Below are 18,497 nucleotides of genomic sequence, written 5' to 3' on the forward strand. Positions count from 1 at the left end.
AACACGATAGAGGGCCATGACTGGAGGCAGCACCTTAAGTGTAAAAAACTTACCTCTGTATTCAAAGATGTCAGTCGCAGAGTCAGATGATAATGCGGAAAAATTCTTTATTTGTACACCGATACGCACAAAAGTCAGTCCATGGAGTGAGCAATTATTAATACAATTCAAACCCTTTTATACTTTTCTTTTAACACTACCTTATCAAATAAATCACGTCATCTGACTCTTAATATGCAGAATTCTATCATCTTAACCAATCGTCTACCAGTGACTTCATATACACATTAATTCTTCCATTATTCCAGACATCGATTCGTTAATAGGGGTGTCATACGGGTTTTCCCATTGATCTTAACACCGCTTCATAGTAGGGGTGTTTGGGCTTTCTAACTCGTTTGTTCTCGCTATTTTAAGGGGGTGTTCATTATACATCTGCTTCATTTTAACCTTACCAACTATCTTGGTGGCTCCTTTAACATGAGGCAAAAACGTTGGCACGTGCCACATAACTGTAGTATCATTGAGGCTGATGACCTTTTCAAGTACAGGTCACAGTACTCGTTGCTGAAAGCAACATTAAATCAACTCTTTAGTTACATTCAGTTCTTATCCATACATTTAATAATTCATTGTTATAACTTCATATAAGTATATAATTGTATTAAATTATCAAATTATATCATATATTGATTAGAAACAATCAACAACTTTGTCTCTTCTCTCCATTACACAACACAGAGAATAACTCAAGTACAATAAAATGCCAACTGTTATGACTGGTATTCTTTATTAGTTTTTTACACGTTTTTCTGAACATTGTAAAAGGAGACACAACTACATGAAAGGGTTGGGGAACCACCCTGGTGACCCCAGTATAATTAAAGATTAGCACAAATAAAAAAAAATAAAAAAACAGAAATGTCTTTTCAGACTTGAGTTCACAATAGAAATAACTCCAAGATGGCCAAATTACTGGTCATATGGTTTCCAGGCAGGAAGAGGTGGGTCCAGGAGAGTGGACAACGGAAGTGAAGTCAGAGGTGAAATGGTTGTCAATTTTCCATTCTGCAGAGGGAGGATGAGAGAAGGCTTTAGCAAACAGTGCCCACCCCAGTTCGCCATGTAACTACCATCACCAGAGCCCTTAAACTGTCTCCCAATCACATGCACGTCACAATAGATTATTCTGATCTTCATATGCAGTTATAGGCTTCTGGTCACAGAGTTAATCTTTGATATTTCTGAAATATTATTTTCATGAAGTTATGAATTTTTTGCATCTTCTTTTGATGCCATCTTGGTTTTCATGCACTTTTAGTAGTCCCATTGTTAAAACACACTCCAGGTTGGCAGGGTTGTGGCCTCAGAGGCCTCAATACCTGATGTCATTGACATAAAGGCTTAAAAGTCTTGAAAAGGAAAAGGATGGATGGATGGATGGGTTTGGTTCATTGAGACAAAGAGTCAGGTAAGATGACCAGCAGTGCTATGTGGTGTAACTCTGCCTGATCAGACACTGAAATGGTATCATTTTGATCAGATATATTCTTTAACAGATAACTGTAGCAATGTTCTGCAGATTCTAGATTATCCATTCTCATAAGCTACGATTACACCTCAGCCCCCCACTCCATTGATTCATATAACAGGGCATCAGTCAGAGAAAGCAGCTGGCACCATTTTCATTGGTCTTAAAGTTCATCCTTGTATCCATTTTCAGAACTCACTTTCAGAGTCTGTCCCAACAGCATCAGACATGAGGTCTGAACCTACTCAGGTCAGGACATCTTCTATCTTAGGAAGGACAAGTTCTGACACCCACATAACAAGCCAATTTCCATCCGTACATAAAATTGTACATTATAGTGCTATGAGGAACCATTGCCAACCCTAGCAGCATTAGCACCAAGGCTGGCTCTCAGTCCACTGCAAGGTGCACACCTTGACATATCGTGCCATTTTATTGCCACCAGCTCATTTCACGTGTCTGTGGTTAGTTAGAATGTGCAATAAAAACCCACAAAGTCAGGACTGAAAATAATCTTTATTACTATTATCATTAATTATAATAATTATTGTTATTATTTTTTTTCTTCCTCTCACCTGCTGTTTGAAAGGCCAAAGTGATTAATCCTAGCATCGCTCATGGCATATTAGAAATACCCATTAGTGCGACATTCTGTACTTCACTGGCCAATGGATGGCCTCAGAGCAGCAGAAATTTTTGATTGAATGCCTTCTTGATTTTTCCTAATGCTCTGGCACAATTTTTGTTTTCACATTTCATAGTTTGCTGATGTCAATTTCCAGGTTCTTGCATTTGCCGAGTTTCTTGGTTTCTTTCAGCGTGATGTTCAATCATCTGGGATGGTTGTATCGAGCAGTAGGCAAGTTATCTCATTCTTGTTTTGCAGTTCATTGTCAGACGGGTTCACTGAGATGGTTCTATCTATGAATATTGGCATGTGCCACATGACCGTAGTGTCATTGAAGGTGATAACTTTTTCAAGTACTCATCATGCACTTGCACTTTCAAATGTATAGATGCAGCTGGCTACTTTGTTACGTCTGTCCATGTGCTCAGATGGTGCTAGTTTTGTACAACCTACAACAATATGGTTTATGTAGTATTCCGCTTGTTACACCTCCTGCATTTGCTATCATCTGCCTGTTTTAGGATGTTCTTCTGGTTATATCAGGTGTTAAGTGCCTGGTCCCAAGCTTTCTATGTCTCCTTGTAAATGGAACTCCAGAAGCATATCATAGACATGTCTTTATCAACTGATGGTCTGTCAAGATCTTTGAAGAATTGTCCATGTAAGGGGCCGAGTTCCTTCATGACTGCTAGATCTTTCCTTTAAAATGTAATGGTCTTCTGAATTCTTTGTTCCATGCTCATTCTTTGTGGGCAGCCATGGTGTTCTCTTCTTGACGTCACCAGTTATGGCAGCAGCAGATCCACGTATTGATTTCAGTGAGGTTTAGGTTACTGTGCCATCTTCTTTGTGCAACATTTGCTATTTGATGTTGTGCAATTCAGGTGAGTTTAACTCTGCACACTTTGTTGCATTCAGTTAGGTTGTAAGTCTTTCATTTTAGTTGTTTTTCCTTTAATCTTATACTCCATCTCCTTTGCTTCCTAATCACTAAGTGTAAAACAGGGGCTCAATTTGCTACTTAAAATAAATTTAATTTGTCGCAAATTTGACCAAGTTTGAATTTGGTGCATCTCATTCTAGACTTTTCTATAGTTGTGCATGTGTGCTGCTATCCATGAACGTCCATATTGTGACTCAAACTTAAGAGACCATTTCAATAGACACAGAACATTCCCAGACCTTACTATGCTCTAGACCACCAGCTACCACTAAGTGTACACCAGGGGCCACAAAGTGGATTTACATTCCGCGTGTGGCCTGCAGAGGGCGCTCCTGCCAACCAAACCTGACACAGACAGACGCAGGACACAAGTTCAACACCCACATGCTTATTATTTTTTTTCTTTTTCCCCATGTTCCCCTGTTTCCCACCTGTACAGCACAGTTCCGCACTACACAAAAGCACATTTCTATTTCTTCCTCTTTCTTTATCTGTCCACCTTCACACCATACCTGGCAAACTTCGTCCTCTTCTACCCAACTCTGGAGTAGTGGCGGCTGGTTCCTTTTATAGGACTCCTGGAAGCGCTCCGGTTGTCCAATGACCTTCTTCCGACAGCACATCCTGAGTATAGTGGAAGTGCTGCAACCAAGGGCTCAGCAATCATCCAGGCACACCCTGGCATGGCCATGGGCCCCAGCAGGATTGAGCTTCCATGCTCCAAACCCATGGCCCCTGTGCAAGCCAGTAGGGCTGCCCTCTAGTGCTCCGGGATAAGCTGTGTCCACAGGTCCTTCCAGTACAGAGGCGTCCCAGCTGCATGCCACACGTGTTATATTAAAACAGCACTATTAGGATCATTCACCATCACAAGTTACTTTATGACACCATCAAACTAACATAATCACAGCTAGAATAGCATGAAAATGCATGAAGTCACCCATCATGCCTTGATCCATCTGTATCAGATGGGGCTAGAAGCACCACTGGAAATTCTCCAGTCGCTTCACTTCCTTGCTGGGTATCTGCTTGGATCTGTTTAAGCTCAAAGTAGATGATCATTTTCTCATCTACATATTTATATCCATTATTATCATACCTTATTTATTGTAGAAGACACCTAAAACAATGCATGAAAAATTAAAATGAGAAGATATACAGTAAAGTCATTGTTAAAACAAAATTGAACCACTGGAAATATTTGGAAAAAGACAAACATCTGACAGCTGGCATTCCATCCAGAGTTGACTCCTGCCTTATGCCTGATGCTTCAGGGAATGAAGTCCAGTGGACCGAGTTGGACTAAGCAAGTTGGACAATAGGTGAATGGATTGAAGAATGCATGCCTGAGATGCCCAGGTCTTTTGAAGGAGTTAAAGCCACATAGCCACCCAGGACCTCCACTGACAATCCAGAAGGCACGACAAAAGTACATTTTCTCAACAGATATTCAGGGTATCACACTGTGGCTTTTGGAGCCCTTGTTGATTTTGTCACACTGCATGGGACCAGCACTGCTTTATTTCTCTCTTCTTCCAAATTATGTAATCAGACAGGGTGGAACACTCATCTACCAGCGGGGTTCACATTTTATGCTAGCCTTCAGATTATATTTCACTTTTGAAATGAAATGTAATTTTTTTTTTCCATTTAGAATCCAATTTTTTTTATTAACAATTTATAGCCTTCTTGGCATAATCCTGCAAATGCTGTGAAGCATTCTTATTACTGCTCTGAAGGAAAAGTGAACAAGAAAAACACTGCCGGCAGTAGGGGTTTCTCTTAAAGAAACAGAGAGAACCCATTACTTAACATCCAATTCAGAAATTAATAACAATTCTGTTCTATGGTAAGAGCAATCTATGGCATTTCGGGCAGATTGGGGACATAGGGCCAGTGTATGCATGGCTGTGTTCACCTATGGAGTGCAGAGTCGGTGTGTCCGTGCCATTGCTCTGTGGGAGTGCCAGTGTGTGGGGTGTATTTTTTGTGCTTTTTTGTATCAGTCTTTACAGATAGTGTGGCGAATTCTTAAGGGTTTGCAATTTAAAATACAGTCCCTGATGCTGACCCTCTAATCTGCCTGAACTTCAAATTTAAAACATGTAAAATATGTAGTACAGTTTGGTACATGTAAAGTATATTGAGATGGAATTTACCATAGAAGGGCGCTATATAAAGCAAAGACAGTTTGTTTGTTGTTGAGGGTAGGCAGGGTGAGTTAGTCACTATGTAATATTACTTTGTAGAATTTGGGTGAAGGTGTATGTGGGCATTAGAGCAATTTTGACAAGAACAGGCCATTCAACACAACACACTCAGCCATCCTATTCATCTAAATTGTCTAAAATGGCATCAGAGTTTTCAAGGTGTCTCTATTCCCTCAAGTCCAACTCTCTACAACATTGCTTGTTAATTTACTAAATGTGTTAATAGATCTCTGAGTGAAGAAAAACTTTCTAGGTTTGTGAGATATTTTCACATAAGTTTCCATCTGTGATATTTTAAAGTAACAGATGGGATCCACTGTACTAATTCCTCTCATAATTTAAAAAACTTAAATGATTAAATGGATATACATAGGAGGAATCTCGGGAAGGAAGCTCAAAGGAAAAAAGCGCACAGGAAATATCCGCACAGAAAAAAGCACACAGTCAAATAAGCGCACGGGAAATAACCGCACACGGTAAAGTGCGTGCACTGAAAAAAACTCACGTGGAAGAATACGCATACGGTAAAGTGCACATACGGAAAAAAGAACACGGCAGCGACATATATCTATTACAAATATAAAATATACACCACCTATACTGCTAGACGTTTTTTATTAGAATAAAATATAAACAATTAACACACCCTAATTAATAGTATTATTGTAAATTAGCTATTCTCCTCAAGTAAGACAATTTGTCCTCAGTTTCATTTTATTTTATTACAGACAAAGCACGTAAAAGTTGTCTGTATTTCCTTTTGGTAAGCTCCATTCTGTTAGCTTGGGCATTCACTAAAGTCAGTTTATGGCATGCTAAATCCCTCCGCAATCCGTCGAAAAGCATCCATATGTTCAGATGACTGCATTGAAATAGGGAGTTTAAGACATTGTGGATCCCTTTGCAACAATTAGTAATTCTTGGTGATTCGTCAAGAGCGGCATCGTAATGGTTCCATGTTCTTGGAGGGAATTGAGGACAACTTCCTGCAGCACCTTTTATATAGGTGGAAAAAAAAAATATGTGAGGACATCGTTGAACTTCTCTTCATCAGGAAAAGTTTCTGCTAGCCTGGTAAAAGTATTTCTTGCATCTTCTAATGGAACGAAAGATAATGCTGCAAGGAAAAACATAAATATTCAAATCCCTTGTAACCGAGAATTTGCTTGCCTTTCTGACTGGTCTAAAACTCCATCTTGCTTATTCAAAAAAAAAAAACTATCAACTTGCATTGCTCGAAAGTTAGGGAAGATTAAAGAAAACTCTAACAAATGAAAACATACAAGCTTATAAATACGTTTAGTGAACAGTTATACAATTTTGTTTATTGCGATGTATAATACAAAATTTTTTTCTTCTTTCCATATACGCCTTTGCCATTCTCACATTTATCCACATGTGTTTTTTCCCTTATGATTAGGGCAAAACACAGTTATTGTGCGGTTATTTCTCGTGCGCTTATATGTGCGCTTTTTTCTGTGCGGATATTTCCTGTGTGCTTTTTTTCCTGTGCGCTTCTTTCCAGTCACCACATAGGAGACACAACAAAGTGAAGGATTCAGGGCACCCCCTTGGTGACGCTGTACCATTTGGAAGAATGCACAACAATGCAGCATACAATAATTTACAGAGATGACTTTCCAGACACTAGTTCAGAACAGAACTTTGAACAAGATGGCCGGTTCCCAGTTATATAGTCATTCAGCAGGAAGGGGAGTGTTCCGGGGGAGAGAACAATGGAAGTGACATATGTGGTGGAGTGGCTGTCAGTCTTCCATTCTGCAGAGAGAGGAAGAGAGAAAGCATTAGGCCACAGCGCCAACCCCTGGTTTGGCTGGTATTTACCATCATCAGAGCCACAGAATTACATTTAAAGGCATTACAATTTGATTAAAGCAGGTCCAGCTGATAGGTGTTTCTGCCTTTTGTAAGATCCCTGGTTTATGTCACCAGCATTCTAGGGTCAGGGACAACTCCCCTGTGACTGCTGGGGTCTTATCATAATGTGTACTTTTAAGTTTCAAGCCTCAATTTGTTACTTAAATTAAGTTCCATTTGGCATACATTTGCCCTAGTATGAATTCGGACTATTCTAGACTCTACTGAAGTTGTGTATATGTGCTTTTGTATGTTGCTATCTGTGAATGTCCATATTGTGACTAAACCTTAAGAGCTCATTCCCATAATAAGAGAACATCGACAGATGTTACAATTGGTTGGACCACTGAGTATCACTTAGTATACAATAGGAGGCACAAAGTGTATTTATAGTCTATGCTTTGTTAAAACCATCACAACCTGCTTCACAGCAGTATGACACTAACAAAATCATAACTAGAATCGTAGTCATCCATCTGCAACAGGTGTGGCCAGAAACACCAATGGACATTCTCCAGAAAAAGAACAGGGCACCTTCAGGTGCAGCGTGCTCTTCAAATGGAGTAAGTGTATGGGGTGCACCCTGCTGTCACATGAAATGAGTGAGGCAGAAGCCACTGGCTGAGGCGTGGAGGTAATCCTTATGATTAGGGCAAAGCACAGCAAGTAGACGAATGCCGACTCAGCAAAAAGCCACATTATTAACCCATCAAGAATGCCTTCCCATCTATATCTATAACCTCAGGCAATTACATAGAGTAAAAGACAATCAGGAGTTAAGTTACAACTTTAAAAAACATATTTTTGATAATATTCGGAAAATAACAACAATAAGCAAAGTACAAGTGAATATTGGCAACCACACAACCTGATAACTGCTGATGTATAGTTCAGGTGGCACACAGACTTGTGTTGTACTCCTTTAAAGCCATGGTGTGAGTGAGGGAGGGAGGAGTAAAGCAACCAAATTTATACATTCTCTGTCCAGATCTTCACACCAATAACACATTGTGGTACAGAATAGCCTGTGATTCAAAACCAATCCCAAACAACCTTACCTCAGAAAAATAGAATTCCAGTACCACTCATCCTCAAGTTGCAAGTCCAAACACAGTCACTCCTACCAAGCTTGTCTGATGCTCAATTCCCCGCACTGCCTTTTCACACCTCCACCCAACACCATTTGATATGCTGAAGCTTTCCAGCTGGGTGGCCTTCATATCCTGCATGTAGAGAATTATTTGCCAAACCAGTTTGAAGCACTCATACCACACACACACACAAACACTCCTACAATAAAATTCCACATGTAGACTTTTATTGCAAATTTGGTGATGTGATTTTTCCATGACCATTTGGAGCTCTGGGCACTTTGCACAGAAACGATTTTGTGATACACTAATTATCAAGCAAACTTGTTATTTCTTGAAAAGACCCTGCATTTGACTCTAGGATCATTTTGAGTTTGATTTTTGTGTAGCCCTCTAAACTTTGTGTTATGATTCTTGGGTATTGGAGTATGCAGAGTACAATCATTAAATGGCCTCCTGTGGGCTCCACACACTAAGAACAAGAAGAACAGGAGAACAATTCATTACATTAAATATTAAATAATAAATACATTTAAAGGGGGTGGCACAGTGGCGCAGTGGGTAGCACAGCTGCCTCACAGTAAGGAGACCTGGGTTCGCTTCCCGGGTCCTCACTGTGTGGAGTTTGCATGTTCTCCCAGTGTCTGCGTGGGTTTCCTCCAGGTGCTCCGGTTTACAGTACTCCAAAGATTGGCGATCCTAAATTGTGCTTGGTGTGTGAGTGTGTGCCCTGCGGTGGGCTGGCACCCTGCCTGGGATTTTTTCCTGCCTTGTACGCCTGTGTTGGCTGGGATTGGCTCCAGCAGACCCCCATGACGCTGTGTTAAGGATATAATGGTGAATGGCTGACTGACTGACTAAATTTAAAGGGACAGTACATAACTAATGAATAATTAACAAAACCAAGAGATATAGCACAAAAAGCAAAAAGAACAGGAAAACAGATAATAAATATGAGTTAGGGTATAAACCCTGGCTGTATTATAAATTTTATTTAATATTAGTGTACTGCATCCTTCAATGTTCCCTCATTTCTTGTGTTTTGTGGATAGAACCCCACCCTGATGTCCCAACGGCTGGGACCGTCCTCAGCCTTTGTTCTGAGGTAAAAGAGATGGCCTCAGCACTGGCTGTGTTGTTGACTTTGGTTATTGTAAGTATTGCTTTTCTGGTTTAATGGATTTTCTTTTTTGCTTCTCTTATTTGATTACTGAGTTTTGGTTTTGTATTGGAACTTGTTCTTTTTGGATTGCCTTTTAGGCATATCTCTTTTGTGCCTTTTTGATATTTGTCTATTGTTGTGTTTTGATTTGTTGTTTTGATGAATTCTAACTTTATAAAGATTCTTGTCAGAGCTTGTCTCATCTAGCCAGAGGTTTTACAGCTCATCTCCTTAGAGGGGCAATTTTGTATAGTTTGGAACATTTAAAACATTTTGTGAACATTAAAAACCAGTTCCTCATTTTGGGCCTGTGTAGGCCGAAGCCTGCTGGAAGTGGTAGGGGCTGGCTGTCTGGGGTGAAGCCATGGATCAGGTTGTTGAATGTTTCAGTCTGCTTTATGGAACTTTTAGGAGGGCATTACACTCCTTTTTTGTCTCTTTTTTTCACACACATACACAACAGCCATGGTGATGTATTTTATATTCAGAAACTTCAACAAAGTGGATGGGGTATCACCATCTTAAACACAGTCAGTGTGTTGCAATTTCCAGCTAAGACGTGGTAGCAACCAAGCATGATGGCACTCATAAGGAAACAAAAAATCAGTAAAAAAATATAAACTGTTCAATATAATTTTTATACAAGGAAAACATTTTAAAAAGAGCAAAAATTCATTAAAAAATGTATTCTTTATACTGAGAAACTCTTAAATTCTTAACTTTTATTTAAAATTAAAAGTGACTTTAATACCCAGGACCCTAACAAAGGAGGAATACATTTTTCTAGCCTACTGTCCAGCTGGTTTGCCCCATTCAATCACTAAGTACTGTAGTTCCACAAAATAAACAGGCACACCATGGTGCAATTAACATCAAAACAAAGGAACGCAGAATTATCTGGTATGGCAATAGCAATTTCAAGGCTCTGTAGAGAGGACCCAGGGTCATAATGAAGCTCCTCAGGACAGTGGTCAGCTCTTCCTGAAATGAGACCAATCCCTCCGGTAGCATCTAGGCTTCATAGTTGCTGGACTTGAAGGGGTGGAGTCAACTGCCCACATTGGCTGATTCTACAAGCTGTGAGTGGAAAATAACATCAGTGGCAGCGCCCCCTTGTGTCCCAGAGTAGTAGTGCTTACCTCTGATGAGCCCAAAAGGTGATAATCTGACATGCATGTGTGAAACAACTAATCCCTTTCCAGGTCTCTGGGAGATGATGGTGACTACCTCAAGAATGCTGGGCAGAAGGCCCACCGCAAGGTTCAGCCATGCACAACCCACAGGTACTCACTCAGGGCCATTATAGAGTCTTAAATCAGCCAAACTCACACGTCTTGGGGATCTGGGAAGAAAATGCAGTTGGCACAGGAAAAATCTACTAATGTTTGTGTCAGAATTCAAGCCCAGTGTCACTCTGAAAAAAGAAATAATTGACGCAGAAGCACAATAAAAATTGATTGTGTGGAAAGGTGACAGATTTGTTTAGTGGCAAAATCGCTGGACTCTAAATCACAAAGCTGCCAGTTCAGTTCCTGCATGTCTCACTGCGTGCCAGAGGTTGAGAAGTCTGCATAGGTTTGTATAAGAAAAGTGGGTTAGGGTGTTATTCACTGTATGAAGGCAATGTATAATAAACGTCATTAGCAATTTTAATTAAACAATTGAAAAACTTTCAGCTTGCTGTGCTGTTTCCGATGATAACTAAGAGTTAATGACAGGAGCAAATAACATTTACTAATTACAAGAGAGCTGATGAAGTGTCCTTAGTTAACACTTAAAACTTGGCATTGGGGCGTTTGTATGCTATGTGTGTTGTTTTTTACTCCACATTTGAGTTCCCCCTAAATATCCTCAAACTGCTTCTGACACCAACTTTGTATATTCTCAAATCTTCCTTTCTGCTCTTCTTTCGTTTCTCCAGGAAAGAGATGAAGCTGTTCTAACCAAATCAGCAGCCAGCAGAGAAAACCGTCTGCTTCGAGACAAACTAGTTGAAAACCAGAAAGTGTGGGACACTTCTCTACAGGACCACCTCCATTCAGAGAAACACAAGAAAGAGCTGGAAGACACCCTGCAGACACACGTGTATGAAGCCAAGGCTGCTCACAGTCTCCATAAGGCCTTCCTTAGCCAGCTGGCTACCCTCTTGAGCAATGGATTCATCTCCGTGCCAGAGAATGAGGAGGCCATTAAAGAACGGGTCAGGGAAATATGTACTGCAGAGAAGAGCTGGAGACAAGTAAGTGGGTCCCCAACATTTCCCCAACAGAATCACTCAAATTTGAGGCTTTCTGATTTATCCAAGCATGTGAGAATCAGGTAGAGCACAAATGGTCGAAGTAAATTGCTTACTCTGGTCCTTAGTCATCATCATCTTCTTTTCTTGGCTTTTCTATCTTTCAACTGCTTGTAAAAATTTGAGCCTTTGCTTGCTCTGCCGTGCACCCTGAAGCAAATGCTTCTCACCGCAGACAGAAATTTGTGAGATGTCACATAATTTTTTTTAGCGTTTCCATCAGACACAAGGGGTTGAATCTAAACCTGACTGCTCATAATTTCCTCATTCAAGGACAAAGTTGTTTTTACAGCTTATCCATCTTAAACATGCTGCCTTTCAATCACACCTTTGGTTGCTATTATAATTACTGTCACTGAACTGTGGTCCCACCATGTTGTAATCGCTCAGAATCTCAAAGCATGTAGTCCCCAAAACACTTCCAAACCTGCCAACTAGAGGGGGATACCACCATCAAACCCCAGCTAGTAATAAAGGCACACATCAAGTCTCTCTATTATAAAAGGAAATCCTGGGACAAGACTTTCTCTGAGATAATTTCAACTCCCACGTGAGATAATTTCAGGTCCCGCGAGACGCCAAGAGATTCTGACATATCCCGCCCTCCTCTCAAACATTTACAACCACGACCACGGTCCAATCACTTTTCATTTGTGTGAATGCTATTGTCAGACACAGCTCCTGCGCTCTCAGCTCCAAGTGGGGTTGGTAATAAAAGACAAAGAGTAGAAGACAAAGTAGAATGTCATAACGAGGTTCAAAAATGTTGGCGCAATATACATGCAAAGTAGTTTAGAGATTATGAAAGTACTAAAATTCGAAAGTTTCAAAAACTGATAGTAAAAATCGTATTAGCGCTAACAAACGAAATTATTACTGGGTGAAATAACAGAACAGTGAAAAAAGATCAAATATATGGACATAGGTGATATGACAGAAGTACCATATTTATGCGTGTACCACGCACACATTTTTTTCCGAAAATTAACATTAGAAAATCAGGTGCGCGTCATACACGAGGAAATGTAATTCCGTAATATTTACTTCTCTCTCGCTCGCGCACTCGCGCTCTCTCTCGGTCGCTCGCTTGCTCTCGCTCGACAGCGCTCTCTCTCTCTAAATGCTTCCTGTACAATCACAACGCGCGTCATACACGGGACAAAATTTATTTCGTGATTTTCTTTGTAAAAATGAAGGTGCACATCTTACACGAGGGCGCGTGGCACACAAGTAAATATGGTATTTAGATATTGTTTGGCTTTAAATTTTAAGTTAAGTCAGAGACTTGTAGATCATCTAATTTGTGTTGCCATCAGAGAAAAGTAGTGTTGCTTCCCAATGAAGAGGCCTATTCGCGAGAATTAAAAGATTTGTTGTTTGCTGAAAGTGAAGTCCACATATGTGATCGGCAGAGATGCGAAGTGGCTGGCTCATAGTGCAGGCCGGGGGTTTGGCAAGCAAAGTGAGCATTTTATAAATACAAAGTGCAGTTTCACAATAACTACTCTCTAACACTATGGAGCTCAGAAGGGGCACAAAAGGCACATAAATGTCAACGAGTAAATAAAGCCCCAATACAGAAATTCACAGAACAGTCAAAAAATGAGCAGAAGCTCAAAAAGCCAGAATATCAAAAACATAAAGGCACAAGAACAGCAAAATAGAGGAAAACTCACTGACTCCCTAGTATATTTGAAGTGACAACTATAGAAGACGCTACATACCCATAGGTCATCTTGGTTGGTGGCCCTGCCTCTTGTGGAACCACCGAAATAAAACATGAAACATACACACACACACATAAGTCCACACCTATGACATACAACAAAATCAAACCTTTCTGATGTTATCAGGCAGAATGGCCCTTGGACATTTCATTCTACAAGACTGGTGATCATGGGAGCATGTTGCCGCAGTCCCAGACTCTTCATACAACCTCCATGCTTCTCTTCAGTACAATGAAGAAAAGGTTCAAGAAAAGCCAATGGCTGACATTAGAGTAAGCTAATTGTATCTGCATGCTCATGAGGGGCTGGAAATCTTCAGCTGATAATGTTCTGGTCAAACCAAGATCCTGTGTTGTACCCCACATTTTAAGCAAATGGATTACTCCCTGGGTGGATGTATTCTTTGTTGCACTCCTTGGGGACTCTTTAGTAAAATTTCACTTGCAGATGTTTGTGAGCTGCTCTGTGGCTGTGCTGACCACGACATACCCAACGTAGCAGAGAAGGTCATCACCTTGCATACTTGTCATTGATTAAGCATTTATTCACATTTGTCTCCTAAACAATCCTTGTGCCAAGGACACCTATAATAAGCAAATATCAAGTACGAGTAGATTGGAATATATTCTTATTTTATCTTTGAGGGGAAATGAAAGCCCGTCATTTCCAATGTGTGCGTTGTGCAAGCAGGCTACTTTTCTTCATTTATTTTCATGCAGATGTAGCCAGCTGTGTGATAGAGGGAGCATAGCTGCAGGGAGAGGACAGAAAAAGTGGAAGCTCTCACAAAGGAGCGCTGTTCAAAGAGGATTAAGGAGGTGAGCAGTTAATCCCACCTGCTGCACGTCCTTGGACTGCATGACCTGTATGTAGGAAGGGCTTGGGGGTGTAACAGTGTGGACGGGGTGACTGGAATCAGACACATATTCCCCGCACTGATATTGAAGTACTGAGAAGAAAGCCATTACAGGAAGAAAGAAAGCAAGCACTGCATTTGGACACTTATTTTTCTCAGAAGTTCCATTTTCTCTCTACCTCTGCTTATATTTCTTTACAAGTCAGTCTTGCCCCTAGCATTCATAAAGCTTGTCATTTGTAGACTCACTGTCTTGTAGGGGCCTCAGCTATTCCAAAGAAATAGACAGAGAAAGGGAATGTGGACCTGAAGTAGTCAAAGAGTTACTTTTGGAAAAAACTGTTGCATCTTGTAGAATCTATTGTTGGGATGACTGAGTGACTCTGGTGAATTGTGCAAACTGCTGGCAGCAGCCAAGTTGCTTTAATGTAAATGAATTTTTCCACACCGATGTTCACTTCAGTGCACGCACATGTATAAATGCATCCACTCGTACAGCACTTGCTCTACATGAATTCATATGCTGAGGCAGTGGTTCTCAAACTGTGGGGCGCAAAGTGACAAAAAGGGGGGCGCGAAGATGTGAAAAAAAGAAAATAAGAATCAAAATTATGAAAAATATATCTATTGAAACCATTACAAATTAACTTAAACTACATGCTGATGCTAGAAAAATAAATATAAAGTTAGATAAATGTCGATAAAAGTTAAGTAGGTATAATAAAATATGCATCTATGATATATCATTAATTAAAAAAAACCAAATTGGTATTAGTGGGCTCCTTTCAAAAAAACGTTAGGGGGGACGAGATTAAAACTGTTATGAAAACTTGGGTCGCAAATACTTAAAGGTTGAGAAACGCTGCATTAAGGCATGACACACTGTGAATAATGCATCCGCTAGCCTGTAGAGCATATGTAGCATCTGAATGACACTGGGGTACCAGACATATTTACTTACCGAACCCATTAAACTCTTGTGTAAAGGAACAGATTTTTATTTTTATGCCTCATAGACATAGTTTGGCTCAGCAGCACCCTCTAGAGATCACAAATGTCATATTTAGTGATATAGAGGTGCCAGGTATACTTTACATTTACTAAGGGACCCTGGCCCCTGTTTGCTTCGCTGCCAACCTCAGGGTGGGTGCTACTCGCTAGCCACTTCGCGGCTCTGCCACTCGTGTACGGGGAAGCGGATGTACAATTTAAACAGATTGTTATTTTCATGGAAATTGTTACATATGCATAATCGACCTAACTATTTTACATTACAGTGAGTAATCAACCATTGTAAAAAATAGTAAAAAGTAATAAATTGAAAGAAAATTATGTTTCATGTTGCATTAGACGTATTCGCTGCATTATACGTTTTTGTTCTGTTTGGCTTTGAAATTAACACACAAATACTTTCTAAACTTGCACTTTTACTGTAAAACTTCAGTAAAAACAATATTGGGATTAACTTTTCGTCAATATCGCTTTGATTTTAAATTCCATGTTTAGAGTTACATTGTGACAATGCAATGTATAATGAGTGAATATCGTTTCTTTCTCTCTAATAAATAAACCAACTTTTTCGATTGTTTGTCCCTGTGATTTGTCAATTGTCATAGCAAAAGCGATTCTAACGGGAAACTGTAAACATTTTAATACGAATGGCATATCAAGACCTCCTTTGGTGTCTAATGTTATCCACAGAAGATGTATTACATTACCTTTCTTGTTGCCTGTTAAAATTTTACATGCAATAACATTATGATACATCCTTCTTTCAACAGTAATTCAGCCGATGGAAGACCAGATGGTGTTAACGGTTGTAGATATTCTATCAGATATTGTAAGTTGATGTTTTCATCGTCCAAACTATCACCACCGACTGTTTCAGCATAGTCTATTGATACGCATTTAACCAATTTTCCATGTAACCGATTGACAATTTTCGCATTAATTCATTTGACTTCATCGTTTCTCGATGCTAGGATTGCCAGTGTATTCATTTCTTCTGTTGATAACCCTTTAGATGGAATTCTTCAATAAGATTTGAACATAATACGTAGTTAAAGTGAGGAAAACATAAAAATTTATAAGAGCTGAGAGCACAGGAACTGTGTCTGACAAAAGCATTCACACAAATGAGAGGTGAGTGGACCATGGGCATGGACCGTTAACTGTAAATGGTTGAGAGGAGGGCGGGAACTGAAAAAATCTCTTGGCTATTGTCTCATCTCAAGATTTTCTTTTATAATACAGAGACTTATGTGGTGGACGCTTATATCCAAGGTGACCTACAACATATGTGATACATTTCTTTTGTGTTTTCCAATTTGAGCACAGGCAGGTCAAGTGACTTGCTCATGGTAACCTAGTATCACTAATAGAATAGGAACCCACAACGTCAGGGTTTGAAGTCCAAAGCCTTAACCACTGCACCACACTGCCTGCTACTTACCTACTTAATAAAACTATTGTATAACGGTACGCATCTAAAAGAAAAAAAAAACACAATGTCCTGGAACTCGTTTTGTTTATTCAACTCGCAAAAAATGTGAACTAAACCACTTTAGCAAAGGTTCAAGTGTATATTTAGTCATTATGTCAAGGGGCTCTAAAAATAGAGTTCTGTTAATGATGTAGGCACATCCTAGAATGAAAACTCAAAGTGGACATGACATCTACATTTCTAATCACAGAACAATCATTCACAAATATGGAGCTTACTGGACCGGCTGCATGACTCCTAGCTAAGGTGCCTCATATCTCTATAGCTCATTGCATTTGCTCTCGCTCGGGTCATTTTACTTTACTTCCTGCTTCTACACTCTTTCTTTGAATATCTTTTAAAAGTCACAGTATACTGTGCCTTTAAGAAGTGTTTACCCCCTGGATGGTTTTATCATTTTTCTGTTACACAACATTGAATCACAGTGGACTTATTTTGGCTGTTCCGACTCTGATCAACAGAAAAAGACTCTTTAATGTCAAAGTGAAAACAGATCTGTGTAGAGTGGCCTAAATTTATTATAAATATAAAACATAAAATAACTGATCATATAAATATGACACCCCTAAATCGTCACTGGTGCAGTCAGAGCTCTTTTAGAAGTCACAGAATTAGTTCAATAGAGACCACCTGTCTGGAGTTTCCATTAATTGTAATCTAAATACTCCTGATCAGTATGGTGGCCTAACCTACAAAATGAAGACAAATGAACATGCAAAGTAAATCTGTGAAAAATTACAAAAATTAACGGATGGAGATGAGAAGATTTCCAAGTCACTGAATAGGTCTTGGCTTCCATTTCAATCAGTCATTAAGACTGATTTGGCACAGTTTGGCACAACTGTAAATCCACCTAGAACAGGACGTCCATGAAATCTGAGCGACCAGCCAAGAAGAACACAAGTGAGAAAGGCTGTCAATGGATCTATGTCTCTCTGGTCTGATGAGGTGAAGATTTAACAGAATGAATGCCATGTTACACTGCGCTTTGTTGAAAACACCACATTCCCACTGTGAAGTATGGTGGCGACAGCATCAGACTGTAGTGATGCTTCTGCTGGCCCCTGAAGGGTTGTGAGAACACAGGGGGAAATCAATGAAGCAAAATATGGGGAAATCCTGGAGGGAAAACCTGACAACAATCAGAAGTATAAAGCCAAATCCACCCAGGAATGGCTTAAAAACAACAATGAGAATGTCCTGGAGTGGCAAAGTCCAGATCTCAATTCAACTGAGAACTTGTGGCTGCACTTGACAAAGGCTGTTCACTCACGATCCCCATGCAATGTGACAGAGCTTGAGAAGTTTGGCAAAGGAGAATGAGAAAAATGGCAGCATGCAGATGTGAGTACACAGACTTAAGGCTGTCATGGCTGCCAAAGGTACATCTTCTAAGTACTGACTTGAAGGGGGACAACTCTTATGTGATCAATTATGTGTTATTTTATATTTCAAATTACTCCGAATCGGGCGGCACGGTGAAGCAGTGGGTAGCGCTGCTGCCTCGCAGGTTCGCTTCCCGTGTCCTCCCTGCGTGCAATTTCCATGTTCTCCCAGTGTCTGCGTGGGTTTCCTCTGGGTGCTCAGGTTTCCTCCCACAATCCAAAGACATGCAGGTTAGGTGCATTGGCAATTCTAAATTGTCCCTAATGTGTGCTTGGTGTGTGTGTGT

The 18,497-nt window shown here is 40.0% G+C and overlaps 1 protein-coding gene across 1 annotated transcript in view; it reads left to right on the top strand.

Annotated features, from left to right (window-relative positions):
- Positions 1-18,497, top strand: part of LOC120518969 (coiled-coil domain-containing protein 170-like) — a 133,001-nt gene that overhangs the window by 60,648 nt on the left and 53,856 nt on the right. The window contains exon 8 of the mRNA XM_039742016.1: positions 11,365-11,682. Within this exon, the coding sequence (XP_039597950.1) occupies positions 11,365-11,682 (318 nt within the window). The remainder of the gene's footprint in view (positions 1-11,364; positions 11,683-18,497) is intronic.

Source organism: Polypterus senegalus, chromosome 18 (assembly GCF_016835505.1).
Source record: "Polypterus senegalus isolate Bchr_013 chromosome 18, ASM1683550v1, whole genome shotgun sequence".
In the NCBI taxonomy this organism is placed as follows: Eukaryota; Metazoa; Chordata; class Cladistia; order Polypteriformes; family Polypteridae; genus Polypterus; species Polypterus senegalus.